We start from the raw sequence: 14,536 nt of genomic DNA, 5'->3' as shown, positions 1-14,536 counted from the left end.
GTTTCCCATAAAAAAGTGAACTGCAATTCAAAGACTCTGGCAACAGGGAGTGTACCTGGTGTATGTCTGAGCTATAATCAAGTCCGCCGTGGCTGGAATTGAGTAGGTGAGTAGGGTAGAGAGGAAGACCTTTTAATTTACCACTATGGTATTTCCTCAAAAATCTTTCCTTTGAAATCATTGCTCCTTGGGTGGCCCCACTTACACTGTTGAACTGAGACATTTACATAGGCACACCTCATCTTTTTTTTCTGGACTTTTGTTCACTATGGGCTTTTGATTGATCCATTCCCCCAACAACCCAAGTCTCAGCCAGACATGTTCCGCAGGGTATCAGAATCCTATGTGTCCACCCGCTGGTGGGAACCGACCTATAGTACTGCAGCAGCGCATCTGGCGGCTTTACCGGATCATCTCTGAAAACTTCAGCGAGTGGAAATGCGTGGCTTTTAGCAAGGTGCTGACACACCACCCGGGAGCTCTGGCCTGGGGCAGAAGTTGGTAGGTAGGTGGAGGTGGGAGGGTGTCAGGCTGATAAGGAGCTCTTTTCTACACAGTTCAACCTTTCTATGGCCCGCGAGAAGACCGATGCCTGGCTGACAGAGGCTGCAAGACTCAGCACAGCCCTGGGGCAGCAAAGCCCTGTGCTACAACGCTGTATGCGCATGCTAGAGGAGTTTCGAGCCAACCTGCCCTTGCTTATCAAGCTGGGCAGCCTCCAGCTACAGGACGTTAATACCCAATCCCTCTTGAGAGGTGCGAGACAGGGGAGGGGGATGGGAAAAAACACAGTGTTTAAAAGCAATTCCCTGCTGCTCTGCTAGAAACATTGTTCCATCCTCCTTTTTCCCACATATGCTAAACTCATTTCAACCAGGGGAAACACTTTTCTATGCTGGCTCATTACAACACGGGGTCCTCTCAATCAATGGGGATTAGTCTCAGATTTGGGGTTGAGTTGTGCCTTGGACCTTAGGCTCTGGGTTCTTGGCTCTGGATTGTACTCCTGATCTTGAGCTACAGTCCAAGCTGGTCTGGCCTCAAAGTAGAAGTGAGCTCTGGGATATGGGCTCAGTTTAGCCATGTGCTGGGTGTTGTTCTGACTGGTCTGTTCTATTCCAGCATTAGGGCTGGGTGGTCTACAAAGCTTGAACCTCCTTACACTGGGCCAGCTGCTCAATTGTCCACTGCTGGAATTCGCAGACCGAATCAATCAGGTAGGGCTCACAAGAAGGAGCAGAGAGGGTTGGAGTGAAAAATGTATACTAAAGCCAGCCAAGGCCTATAAAGCAGTCCCTGGGGCTATGGGGACAGTGGGTGGCATGGAGATAAGAGGGAAGTTGGGACTGGGTTATGCTAGTCCTGGAGAGTAGGAAGAGTCTTTGTTCATCTGCAGATGAGTATCTGATGGGCAGTTCCAGGCCCTTATCTGACTAAATGCTTCCCCTGCTGGAAGGAACTGAGAGGCAGCCTCAAAGCTGTGGGCATATAGACTGACAAGTGTCTGCCAATGTTTACTTGATCTCTAAGAGGCACAGGCTGACTAGGGTATTGTCTACTCGGTGGAAGCAGCAGTACTGGGACAAGTGTTAATAGTTTGCTGCTGCTGCTGCTGCTGCTGCTGCTGCTGCTGCTGCTGCTGCTGCTGCTACCAGCACATCACTGAAGCCTGATGGTCCTACTCCTCCTTCATTTCTGAGACTTCCACTCCTCAGGCCCCTGGATTCTGCCTCAGACTCAATCCTCAGGGCCCAGTCTCAAGGCTGTCCTTCCGGAGCCACTAGCCAGTTCTGGTTTCTGAGACATACCTTTTCCAGGTCTGGCAGTGTGATAAGGAACGAATTCATGCCCAAGAGATCCTACAACAGATGCAGCAGTACTGGGAGGGGCGCCAACTGCGCCTGCTCAACTTCATCCTGCATGTGCCCTACAAGCCCCCAACCTCAGAGCGCTCCAAAAGGCCGGCAGTGCGGAGCCCCCAGTGGGAGTTAGTGGGCAAGGATAGCGGCACCTTCCTCCTCTCAAGTGAGTCTCAGTTTTATGATCCAATGAATGACTCCAGCTAAAGGTTCTTTTCATCTACCAATTCCTGTCAAAAATGGCTCCTGCAGTCAGGCCCCATCCTTAAGGATAACCTGAGGCATCCATATGTTGTGAAATAGTATCTACCAAGCTCTCTTAAAATATCGCAGTCTTTGCAGGAACTCTTTACACACAAGTTCCTTCCTGTAGTCGATGCATGGTTCCTTCAGCCAAGTTCCTTTTCTGGTGTACTAGAAAATGATTTTTCATGCCATGGTAGGTCCAGAGCATCGAAATTAGGCCATCAGGCTTTACAGTGGCAGGCACCTTTTACTAGCAGAGCCATCTGGTCACTCCCAGATAATTACTTGTGGTGCTGGAGAGGTGGCTCAGTGGTTAAAAGCTCTTACTGCTCTTATTGAAGGACCTGGATTCAATTCCCAGCAACACATGATACCTCACAACCATCTGTAACTCCAGTCGAGCAATCCAGTGCCTTTTGCTGGCTTCCACAGGCATCAGGCAGACAGACAGATACACATACACACACACACACACACACACACACACCACCTACACATGTAAAGCAAATACATCTTTAAAAAATTCCTTGTTATTTCCACCTATCAATGCTCTGCCCTCTGGATTTTACCCAGCTGATTTTATTCTTCATTCATTCATTCATTCATTCATTTCATTTCATTTCATTTCATTTCATTTCATTTCATTTCATTCTTTCTTTTTCTTCCAGTTGACAGAAGAAACCCCTATTGGACCTGAGCAACAGGCCTAGCAGGGTCCCCACCTTATTTGACCTCATTCTTGGGTACAGGTTGTTGGTGTAGCTATACTTGTTGTGGCAGTGACAGCATGGGTTTGCAGGCATGCATAGCACTTGCAGCAGGCTGTGACAGTCGTACTGGATGAGCTGAACAAAGGATGCTTCAGTGAGGCCACCATTCAGGCATAGCACCAGGTGGAGGGTGGACTCTTTCTGGATGTTGTAGTCAGGTGCAGCCATCCTCCAGAAGCTTGTCAGTGATATTAGCCACTCCTGGCTAGATGGAATACCTTTCATGTCTTGGATCTTGGCCTTCACCATCTCCGTGGTGTCAAGATGTTACTGGGCTCAACCTTGAGGTTGATAATGGTCTTGCACATCAGGGTATTCAGGAAGATCTGTATATCTATCAACTGGCCACCTTGTTGAAGAAAAAGAGTCATTCTTTCTTTTATTATTTTTCTTACTAAATCCATGGGCCTCCTTTGTGCCAAACAGATACATCAATCACTCTTACATCCCAGTGAGAAACTGACAATACCATACATTTAAATGCATGACAGACCACAATACTGAGGTGTTAATGGCTTTTAAAAGAGTGCTCGTTGAAGTTTTCCTCCTAACCTAACCCAGCTAGCTCCCAAATAATTGAGACTGAACTATTATATTTAACAAGCTTTAAGGATCCAACAACTGAGCAATATTACTTTATTTTAATCCTCTAAATTAATCTGGCTACCTCCCAGTCAAAATCCCAGTGAGACTTGCATTTGGGTACGGATCTGGATCTCTGTGCTCCAGGTGTTTTCTCATGATGTCTCCTGGAGTCTCTCCGAATGGCAAATCCCCACTAACTCTCTTTCCTCCCACCTTCCAGCCCCTTCTCCCCCCTGCTCGGTTGCTGAGTGATCAGCTTCTTTATTAACCAATCAGGAAATAATTGGCGAGCAATTTACACAACATCAAGATAAATGATTCTCAGAATAAGGGTTGCAACTAAGGACCAGGGCAGAGAAATCAGCATTTAAATAATACTAGGATAATTTTTACACAGTCCACAATAACATTATGCCTGCACTGAGGACAGTAGGTAAGAGGAGACCAGCTCAAAGAACCAGAGATACTGAGAGAAGTACAACTTAGACAGCAGCCTCGGGCTAACTTTTGAAGAAGTAAGAGTCTGTCAGACTTGCAAGGTGAGAAAAGCATGCCACATAGGGAACAGCATTTTTACAACTTAGGGGAAAGAAAGGGTTTAGCTTATCAAAAGAATAATCAAGGGATTATTCTATCATCAAGGAAAGCCAAGGGTGGAACTCAAGGTAGGTATCTAGAGACAGTAACTGAAGCAAAGACCACTAAGGAATGATTGTTACTGACCTGCTCCTCTGGCTTCCTCACTTACCTGGCTCACATACCTGCCCTGGTATGGTGCTGCTCACAGTAGGATGAGCCCTCCTACATCAATTAGCAGCCAAGAAAATGGTCACAGACATGCCCACAGATTAAGGTAATTCCTCAATTGAACTTCCTTCTTCCAGATGTGTCAAGTTGAGAACTGAAGCTAACTGTGACAGAAAGCATCCAAGATGAGTGGGAACTGCTAGTAGAGGAGAAATTCTCTTATTGAACATAATTGGTATCAAGTGAATCCAAGAAGTTAGTTAAATATGTAATCATGATAAGTAGGTAAATAGGACTTGAGATTTCTATTTTAGCTAAAACATATGCATGCACATTCACACACTAACATTTTGTTCTAAGGACAAGAGCTTTTTATCAGCTCACCTTTACCTAAGCCTACTATGGTTCCCTTAGAAACATTTTCTCATACATAATTCACTAGACACCACTCTGTTAGATTAGATTATTTAATTAAAATTGTGACATAATTCACACAAATAGGTTTTCAAGCACACTCATTTAATTTGGCTTTAATCAGGCATATGCTTTAATTTGGAGCAAAAATGCTGGAATCTTCTAAAGAATAGCTTGAGATTTATGATGTTTGGCTGAATTTCGATCGTTAGACAGTACCATAGTAGTGGTTTGAATATGCAGTATATCCCACAGGCCCATGTATTGAGAGTTTGATTGACAACTGATAGGCTTTTGGAAAGTGATTGTGTCCCTTGATAAATTCATAGTGCAGTGGCATTGTTGGATGGTAGGAAGTAGGGAATGAGACCTAATTGAGGAAGTAGTTCATTGGCAATGTGTCCTTGAGAGCCACATCTTGCTTTGGCTCTTCCCATTTCCCCTTTTTGCTGTTTCTTGGTTATCACGATGTGAGCTGCTATGTTTACCCTCCCCACCATGATTGGCAAAACCTCTGAGATGATGAACTAAAATAAATCTCTTTCTCCTTAGTTGTGTATGCCAGGCAATTCATCATAGCAACAAAACTTTATACAGTCAGTATACCTACGATATAGAGGACTTTCCAATTCACTGAGATTAGAGATAGGAAATAGGCACATGAAGTTAGAAAGCTGAGATCATACAAAAGAATGTATTTGGTAACATTTAAATCATGGAGAATGTTTTGTTGTAGGGAAGTGTTAAGGTCAGATTTTAATTCAATACTGAGAGTTCGAGAGGGAAAGAAACAGAGATGGGAGACAGCTGGTGTAACTCAAGTGAAAAACAAGAATGGCTGACGCCATGACAGTAGCAGTGGGGATGAGAAGGGTAGATGCAGTTGGGCTACATAGGAGGCTACCTGGGCAAAATGTGTAGGCAGTGCGAATTGTCATAGGAGGAGGATATGGCTTTTCTAGTATAAGAATCCGTATGCTTCCATGTGCAGAATTTGGTTTGGAATACTTTTCCTTTCTATTTTTCCAGAGACTTCTTGTTCACATCTCTCTTGTTTAGAACTAGTCATTTTCAGTACTGACTGAAACATAATAAGACCAGACATCTGTAGTTAATACTCAGATCATGATTCAGTGGACATCTCTTCCCTCTTTTGAGACAAGCACATATTATGTTGATTTTTGATCTATTTGCTTGTGTTTGACCCTGGTTCCACACTTTGTCAATCTGCTTCTCTTTGTTCTATTCTATTTTCCTATGTCACTCTTAGGTTCTTCTGCTACTAAAGTAATTTTAAAAACTAGTGGAGTACAAACTATAGATAGTTTGGTTCTTAGGCCACCTCTAAGTATAACTTCAGGTAACAAGTGGACTCCTCCAATCTTCACTAGAGTTCACAGTCCTTAGTCTACTTTCTGACCAGTTATCCCTCTGGCTCCAATTCACACAGAGTACTGTAAACTTGAATTCCTCCCTATGGGTTTTTTCCTTTCTCTGTACTAGGCTTCTGAATCAGCTCTGGGTGTATTAATCAAGGACCCATTTTGTGGTTGCCATGCACCATGAAAGTAGTGACTTCACTTGTTTGAATGAGCTCAAGATGGTGAAACCTTATATATTTAACTCTTACACCAAGAAGACATGTTCTTATAGGGGTGACACTACTCCCCTCCTTAGATTCTTAGTAAAATAAAAGCAGGAACATATATGAAAAGGATAGTTCAACATCAAAAATACCCCCCAAGGAATGTTTCTTTTTAAGTATATAATATGTTGGCAGACATAGCTAGGTTAAGGCTTCATATAACCTCTTTAACCTTCACAAGGTCAGATGATAATCTGAGGTCTCGATTACAAAGGAAATGTGACATATGAGTTTTGAGGTAGCTCTAGGGAACTGTAGTCTGCTCTATATTCCTCAGACAAGCATTCCAAGTGAGCTTTTTCCAACAGATGGGTCTTTATGTCCCCTCCATCCAGGGGTCATTTAAAGGGGGCAAAGACAGACGACTCAAACTATTCCAATATTGTTTTCTCTGGAAACACTTTGAGATGAAGACACTGTTTTCTTTCACATGTGGGTATTTATTTAGAGAGTCCTACATTTATCCAAATCACTCTCTCCATTCTGTTGTTAACCCAGGTATTGTTTCTGCCTTACTCAGGCCTGGTCTCACACAAAATTGTGGGACTCTTTTAAGTGGCACCAAAGAACTAAGTGCTAAAATCAGGAGAAAAACATTTGGTCTCAACTTTTCTACCAGGATCTCAGTCATCCCAGAATGGGCATTCATGCTGAATGCATACTGTGTAGGGACTTGATCTATGAGGCCTCTTTCTAGTATGAAGGCTCTGATGCCTTAAAGAAAGTCTATAGAGTTAGACAATGACAATATTTAGCAGGAGAAATCAGCTGTTTAGAGTCTTCCCATAGCGCCTGTTTTAAGATATCAGTTCTCTACTATATCACTTCCAAGGGCTGATGCAATCTCTGAAGACAGAAAGTGTATTGAGGTAATTGCCTCTCCAAGAAAGTCAAGATGTACTCTTTTCTGCCCCAGCCCTTTCTCTTGACTCACTTGGAATAATACCAGTTTAGCTAAACTTTAGCAGCGCATCTTTTTCTTCCTTAGACTACAGCAGCTTGCAAGATGCCATCCAGAACAGTCTCCAGGCACTATTCAAGATCCTAGCCATCCAAAAGTCAGGACAGTTGCATAAAATAGCTTTAGAGTGGGTGTCCATCATGTATGGCCTGGGTGAGTACAGGGCTCCAGTTGAGTGGATGGGTGGAATGTGGTGTAGACTGGCCCGGAGGATGGCAGGTGGACATTGGATTGAAGATGTAAGTAACTTTCCCAATGTCAGATGAGAATCTGAGAAGACAGAGTAAATATTTTGCTAAGACAAAGTAAGGACTCCCCAAGTTCCTTCTTGGTTTAATGAGACCAGGTCTTCGTTTCTAGTGAATGTTTTACTTCCTCTAATAAGGTCCTTGGGCTCTGCTGAGCAGCTTTCTGTTGGGCTAATGGGTCACTGGAGAGGTCAGGCATATGTTGGACCCGCTCAGGTATTAGAACCATACACTCTCTCACATATTTCTCTGAATGCTCACCACAGGCTCCCTGCTGGAGGTGTGGGTGGCTTTTCAGCAGAAGTGGATTTTTCTGAATAAAGTTCTACATGAGATGAAGATTGAGTTTCCTGCTGCTGAGCTGGTAGGGAAGGGAATGAAAGCAGACTGGGCAAGTGCTCCTGAGTATCAGGGCTCTGGATGAAGACTGGAGGTGTCACATCCCCCTCACCTACCACCTTTCTCACCACAGAATGCTCGTTTCAAGGTCATGGATGATCAGTATCGGACTCTAATGCGCATCTCTGTGGCTGACCCAATGGTTCTGTCACTTATAGTACCCAATACCAAGAGGAGCCCTTACTTCCAAGGCCAGTATCTACAGCAACTACTGAAAGCTGGATCAGGAGAGCTGGAGGCCATCATCATGGCTCTGGAAGATGTCCTCTATGGAGTATGTGCCAACTTCCCCCGCCTTTTCTTCCTCAGTGACAGTGAACGGGTGGCCCTGCTGGCTGCCCCTCTAGATACCTGTGAGGCCCAGCTATGGGCACAGCGCTGCTTTCCTTACATTAAAGCTGTGAACTTCAAGTCCAAATCAACTAATAGGAAAAGTAATAACAAGGATTCAAGCTCAAGTACAGAGACTGTGGAAACAATTGCTGTGCTAGGGGCATGTGGAGAGGAAGTGAAGCTTCAGGAGCCCCTTCCTCTACATCCAGATCTTCCTAAGTGGCTAGCCTCTTTGGAGACGTGTCTGCGGTTTGTAATAGTGAACCTGCTGCAGAGCTGTGTGGCCACTCGCCTTGCTCAAGGCCCATCCCTCGTGAAGGCATTGAAGGCAATGCCTCAACAAAGACAGATGCCCATGCAATTGTATGTCCAGCACTGGCTAGATGCAGTCCAAGTCTTTCCGTGGCAGTGCATACTGGTGGCAGAGGAGGTAGTGTGGCGAGCTGAGATGGAGGAGGCTTTGCTTGAGTCAAGGACTATGCGCATGAGTTCCATACATGTACACAACCTTGAGGTACTGGTGCAATTTATACGATCTCAGAGGAGCTCTCAAGGTGAGCAACCTCCGCCTTCTGTTCGCCAGACTAGTCTATTCAGTACCTTGCTGATCAAGGCAGTGACTCATAGGGATATAGCACAACTCCTGGAGAAGAACCAGGTCAGTGATCTGACAGACTTCCACTGGGTCCGCCAACTTAAGTATCACCTGGGTTCATCTCACTTGAACCTCAAAAGCCCCCTGCAATGTCTTACGACTATTGCATCTACTGATCCCTCTGTGCCACCAGCTGCATGCTGGATAGATGTGCTTGGCCGGTCCTTCATGTACAATTATGAGTACATGGGGCCCAAACTGGGGCCTCTACCTAGCCTGATGCATGAGCGTCAAATATTTACTCTCTTATTGGCCTTGGATGAGGTGGCCTATGGGGCCCTACTGGGCAAGGATGGTCTGGGCAAGGCAGAAACTGTGAATAGCCTGGCATGGACCCTGGGCCGCCAGCTGGTAATAATGCCCTGCTTGCCCCAGATAGAGTTCCGATGTCTGAGCAATTACCTGAATGGTGCCCTTCAGTGTGGGGCCTGGCTGCTGTTAGAGAGTGTCCACCAACTACCTTCTAGTCTGCTCTCTGCCCTGGGCCAGCGTCTGGATGAACTGCACCATCTTTATGCCCCACTATATCAGAAAGCTTCCAAAAACATAAGTACCATAAAACCTACTAAACCCCTACTCCTTGGTGCTGGTTTCTTTGAGAAGCATCATGTGTCCGTGCGTCTTGGCTTTGGCTGTTTCCTGACATTTCATTCCCTGAGTCCTGATATGCCTGCCAATCTGCATATGCTACTGCGTCCTGTGGCATTGGCACTGCCCGACCTGCAGCGTGTGGCAGAGCTGAACCTGCTGGCAGCAGGGGTGCGGGATGCCTCCCGAATGGCTGCTCGCCTATCTAAATTATTCTCCCTAGAACGTGAGCTGGTGTCTGGGAACTTGCCCTGCCGCTTGCCACTGCTCAAGCAGGTACTGGAACACACAATACAGACACTAAATACATCCGAAGAAGAAGAAAAATTCCAGCAGCCCTACAACCCAGCTGCCTCAGAGGAGGCTGCCCTACTGCGTGCCCTGTTGCATTCACCACTGTTCAGCATTCTTGATGGGCTCCGCTTACAAAAGCTCCAAGAACTGCTCTGTGGGATTTTTCCTAGTGCTAGCCATGTGCTGGCAGAGCCTGTGTCCCATAGACTGATGAAGTCAGTAGTGGTGGAAGAACTCCAACAGTTAGGCCTGTTCCCCGCCGCTAACACATTGACATCTCTGGAACAGCTCAGTCAGGCCCTGGGCCGGGCCTCTGGCATTCTGCTCCTGGGCCCTGCAGGCAGTGGCAAGAGTACTTGTTGGAAGAGCTTATTTAAGATTCAGAATCGGCTGGCAGCCATGGAACACATCTCAACCAAGGGTTTCCAATCTGTTGAAATTGTCCACCTATATCCTAGTGTGCTCAACTCTCAAGAATACCTAGGGTGGTCAGAAGGTCCCTCCTGGCACTATGGCATCTTTCCTAAGATCCTTCATGCTGCCCCTTATTGTAAGAGTGTAGGCACAGAAGAGCCATCAGAGGAATTCACGGGGATCCAGCAATGGATAATATGTGATGGGGCCCCTAATCATGCATGGATAGACTCTGTCACTTGCCTTCTGACTGACCCTCCCCAGCTGAGTCTCCCAAATGGTCAACAGATAGCACGACCCTTAGGTACCTTTTTCTTGATAGAGGTGGCAGATGCAGCAAGCATGTCTCCTACAGCGTTAGGTGGGTGTGCTCTCATCTGGTGTAGTGGAGAACAGACTTGGCAGTCCATGCTTAGTGTTTTGATGGCATCTCTGCCGCATGAATACCACCTACAGCAAGAGACAATCGCTGAACTCAACCACTTAGCTGAAGTGCTTGTGCCTTCAGTGCTCCGATTCCTTACCCGCATAGGTGCCAGTTCTCAGCTACAGGTACATGGGCATCAGGCTGTTTGCCCAGGTGTGGCAGAAGTCACCAGCCTGATCCGCATCTTGCGTGCTCTACTTGACCCCCATCTACACTTATTCGAGGACGAGAAGTCACACACCAAAGGTAAGAAGGTAAAAAGGTTGACTTTTGAGAGAGCTGGGATCTTAAGGGTAACTGGGTTATACTTGAGCCACAAGCATGGGTTCCTTGGTGAAGCTGCTCCAGGGAACTAAAGGTGAAGAGAAGTAATGTAGCCAACCTCTGTTCTCCCCTCCATTTTCTTTTTCCTATGTGGATTCCTATTTTGAACTTGGCCATTGAAGAGGACTTTAGTGGCAGTGATCTTGTGACCCAAAACTTCAAATCTTCAAAAAGCAGGCTCCAGTCTGAGCATGTCAGTGTGAATAAAAAGCAGAAGAGACATTTGCTGGCCATTAGCGGCTTTCTTTTTGCCATAATCTGGGGGTTTGGAGCCCACCTTCCCTCCAGGTACCATGAGAATGGGAGGTATGGCATACAAAGTGCTGAGGTAGACTGATCTGTGGGAACTAAAACTCATGGGATGTTACAGTGGGGACAAGTGGAGTATATGAATGTCAGACGGAACTTTTATGGCTGTCTTTTACTTGTGTGTCCTCTGAGCAGACACTGGCCTCGCTTTGATGACTTCATGAGGAAGTCTATTAGTTCCCTGTCCAACTACCCTGAGCCACCTCCTTCAGCCTTGGTGTTTGATCTACATATAAACTTTGAAACTGGAACACTGGTCCCCTTCGCTGGGCAGTACCTGAACATCCATGTCAAAGGAAACCTGGGTTCTTTCCAGCCCTCTTCTCAGGTATGAAGACAGAAAATACTCTGGATTGAGGTGTCAGAAGCTATGCTAGAGGGTAGCCAATATTTGAGATCCTCCCAAGACGTACCTATACTCACACCCTTGATAGTTCCAAAATTACAACACACAACCTGTTCGTTAAGTATGGCTTTAAGGACAAGTTCCCTAACCCTCATTTTTGGCTTGACTGTTGTCCTATCTAGAGCTGTTTTACTAAGCCCTGTTCCTTTCCTGCAGACTGAACAGCTTTTGTATATGGTGGACCTGCTTCTGTCAAATGGACAGCCAGTGCTGCTTGCTGGAGAGATAGCAACAGGGAAGTCAGCTTTTGTGGAGATACTGGTGGAGCCAAATCACCCTACCATTCACAGCCCCATTCACCCTGCCTTAAATTCTACGCACCTTCGGCACTTGCTGAGCAGAGGAGTCCACGGCCAAGTACAAGCCAGCTCAGGTCCTGGGCATCACCAGGACTCCAAAAACTACATCCTTTTCCTGATGGAAGATCTGCACCTGGCTTCCTTTGGTGAGGAGCTGGGAGGGGAAATGAAAGGAAAGCTACTGTCAACGCATACTAAATCCATGGCAATATTCATTGATTCAAACATATGTCTGCAGATCAAAATGATGCCAAACAAATGAAATTGTTGTCTCACTGTACATGTTTTCTCAAAGCTTCACCCACAATCTCTTTGCTTTGACTGGTAATATCTATCTCTAAATCAGACATCTCTCTTAATCACAGACCTATTTATCCAGCTACCTATTGTACATCTTCTCTCCCTTGAGAGTTCATTGGTTCCTCCTATCCAGTCCTGCTCTCATCATGTCCTCCCAAACTGCTCCTGTGTCTCCAAATAACAGATTCCACCATCCAACTGGTTACTTAAACTATAAACTCTTTAAAATTTTTTTAAAAAACATTTACTGTATATGTATGTGCATGAGGCAGGGTATGCCAGTGTTACATGTGTGGAGGTGAGTGGAGAAACTTGAGGGAGTCCTCTCCTACCAAGGAGATGGAGATAGTGATTGAACTTATGTTGCCAGGCTTGGTTCTAAGTAACCTTACCCACTAAGCCATCCTGCTGGCCCCCAAGACAGGACTCTTGTTGATGCCTCTTCCTCTTTGATTAACGTCTAGTCCAGTGTCTATCAATTCTGTCTCCTAAATACCATGCAAATCTTTGGGCAGGCGTCTTGGTTTTGAGGTAGATAATGCCTGGAACATTGACATATCCAGTACAAAGCCTGTTGTGACCATGCAGTCTCTGGGTTTCTACACTCTGCTTTCACTGGACTTAAGCAGCTTCTGAAGATGCTGCCCTCTGCTCCCTTGCCTTGGCTCATTTGGCAAAACTCCTATGTATTATCATCACAGATGGTAGCACCCCAAGAAGCCTATGCCCCCAGGCTAGGTTAGATGTCCATCCTAAGCTGTGTATGGATAACAGCCTGATTTTATGGTTGCATATACGTGAAGGCGTGAATCCGTCTTGTTCATTTTTGTAGAAAGAACTAAATATTTGTACCCATTTTCCCCATAAGTATTTGTAGAAGAGATAACAACAGAAAGAAAGAGGGAAATGGACTAAATGTTTGGGATGTTGACGTTTAAATTTTCAAAGTATGCTACCCTCAGATGGCAGGTTCCACATGCAGCATAAGAATGAGCAGAACTAAAGTTTAAGCACAAGTTGTGGGAGTCAAGGAAGTCAATGGGCTGAAGTACAGGGTGGCTTGTCAGATCATATATTAAAGCCTGTTGTAGTATGTAGAAAACTTGAATCAGGTGTATTCATACTTTTAAAAATGGAGAGCTAAAATTTACTGACCCAGTAAAATCTCTTCCATGCTTTATGGTATTTTTAATGTTTATAAAAGCATAGAAAGATGGATATTTTGTTTGTTTGTATGTATGTATGTATGTATGTATGTATGTATGTATATGCATTTATTTTTATGTGTATGAGTGGTTTTCTGAATGTATGTATATGTACCTCATATATGCCTGGTGCCCATAAAAGCTAGAAAAAGGCATCAGATTCCCTTGGAACTAGAGTTACAGACTATTGTGAGCTGTCATGTGAATGTTAGAAATAGAACCTGAGTCCTTTGGAAGAGCAGCTAGTGCTCTTAACCACTGTGCCACCGCTCCAGCCTCAGATGAGGGGGGTGGGGGAGACTTTCATAGTATGACGATTTAATCTATTTTTTTTAATTTTATTTAATCTTTTTCTTACACTCCAGATTTTTTCCCCTTCCCGGTCCACCCTCTGACTGTTCTACATCCCATACCTCCTCCCCCCTTGTTTCCACGAGGATGTTCCCACCCTCCCCGTCCCACCCCACCAGACCTCTCCACTCCCTGGAGCCTCCTAACTCTTGAGAGTTAGGTGCATCTTCTCTGACTGAACCCAGACCCGGCAGACCTCTGCTGTGTATGTGTTGGGGGCCTCACATCAGCTGGTGTATGCTGCCTGGTTGGTGGTCCAGTGCCTGAGAGATCCCAGGGGTCCAGGTTAATTGAGCCTGCTGGTCCTACTACAGGGTGGACCCCTTCTCAGCTTCTTCCAGCTTTTCCCTAATTCAACCACAGGGGTCAGCAGCTTCTGTCCATTGTTTGGGTGTAAATATCTGTATCTGACTCTTTTCAGCTGTTGGGTATTTCAGAGGGCAGTCATGATAGGTCCCTTTTTGTGAGCTCTCTATAGCCTCAGTAATAATGTCAGGCTTTGGAGCTTCCCCGTGAGCTGGATCCCACTTTAGGCCTGTTACTAGACCTTCTTTTCCTCAGGCTCCTTTCCCTTCCCATCCCTGCAGTTCTTTCTGACAGGAACAACTATGGGTCAGCGTTTTGACTGTGGGATGGCAACCCCATCCCTCACTTGATGCCCTGTCTTTCTGCTGGAGGTGGACTCTGCAAGTTCCCACTCCCCACTGTAGGGCATTTCTTCTACCCCTTGAGTCCTGAGAGTCTTGGCATTTCTTCT

At 45.5% G+C, this 14,536-nt stretch overlaps 1 protein-coding gene across 1 annotated transcript in view; it reads left to right on the top strand.

Annotated features, from left to right (window-relative positions):
• Dnhd1 (dynein heavy chain domain 1) overlaps positions 1–14,536 on the top strand; it is a 61,728-nt gene that overhangs the window by 27,920 nt on the left and 19,272 nt on the right. Inside the window, 10 exon segments of the mRNA XM_028775571.1 lie at positions 330–457; positions 558–756; positions 1,123–1,217; positions 1,818–2,025; positions 7,255–7,380; positions 7,742–7,839; positions 7,948–10,831; positions 11,032–11,197; positions 11,354–11,546; positions 11,781–12,069. Of these exon segments, the coding sequence (XP_028631404.1) occupies positions 330–457; positions 558–756; positions 1,123–1,217; positions 1,818–2,025; positions 7,255–7,380; positions 7,742–7,839; positions 7,948–10,831; positions 11,032–11,197; positions 11,354–11,546; positions 11,781–12,069 (4,386 nt within the window).

Source organism: Grammomys surdaster, unplaced genomic scaffold (assembly GCF_004785775.1).
Source record: "Grammomys surdaster isolate TR1022 unplaced genomic scaffold, NIH_TR_1.0 256, whole genome shotgun sequence".
NCBI lineage: Eukaryota > Metazoa > Chordata > Mammalia > Rodentia > Muridae > Grammomys > Grammomys surdaster.
This window is presented reverse-complemented; position numbering and strand designations above follow the sequence as displayed.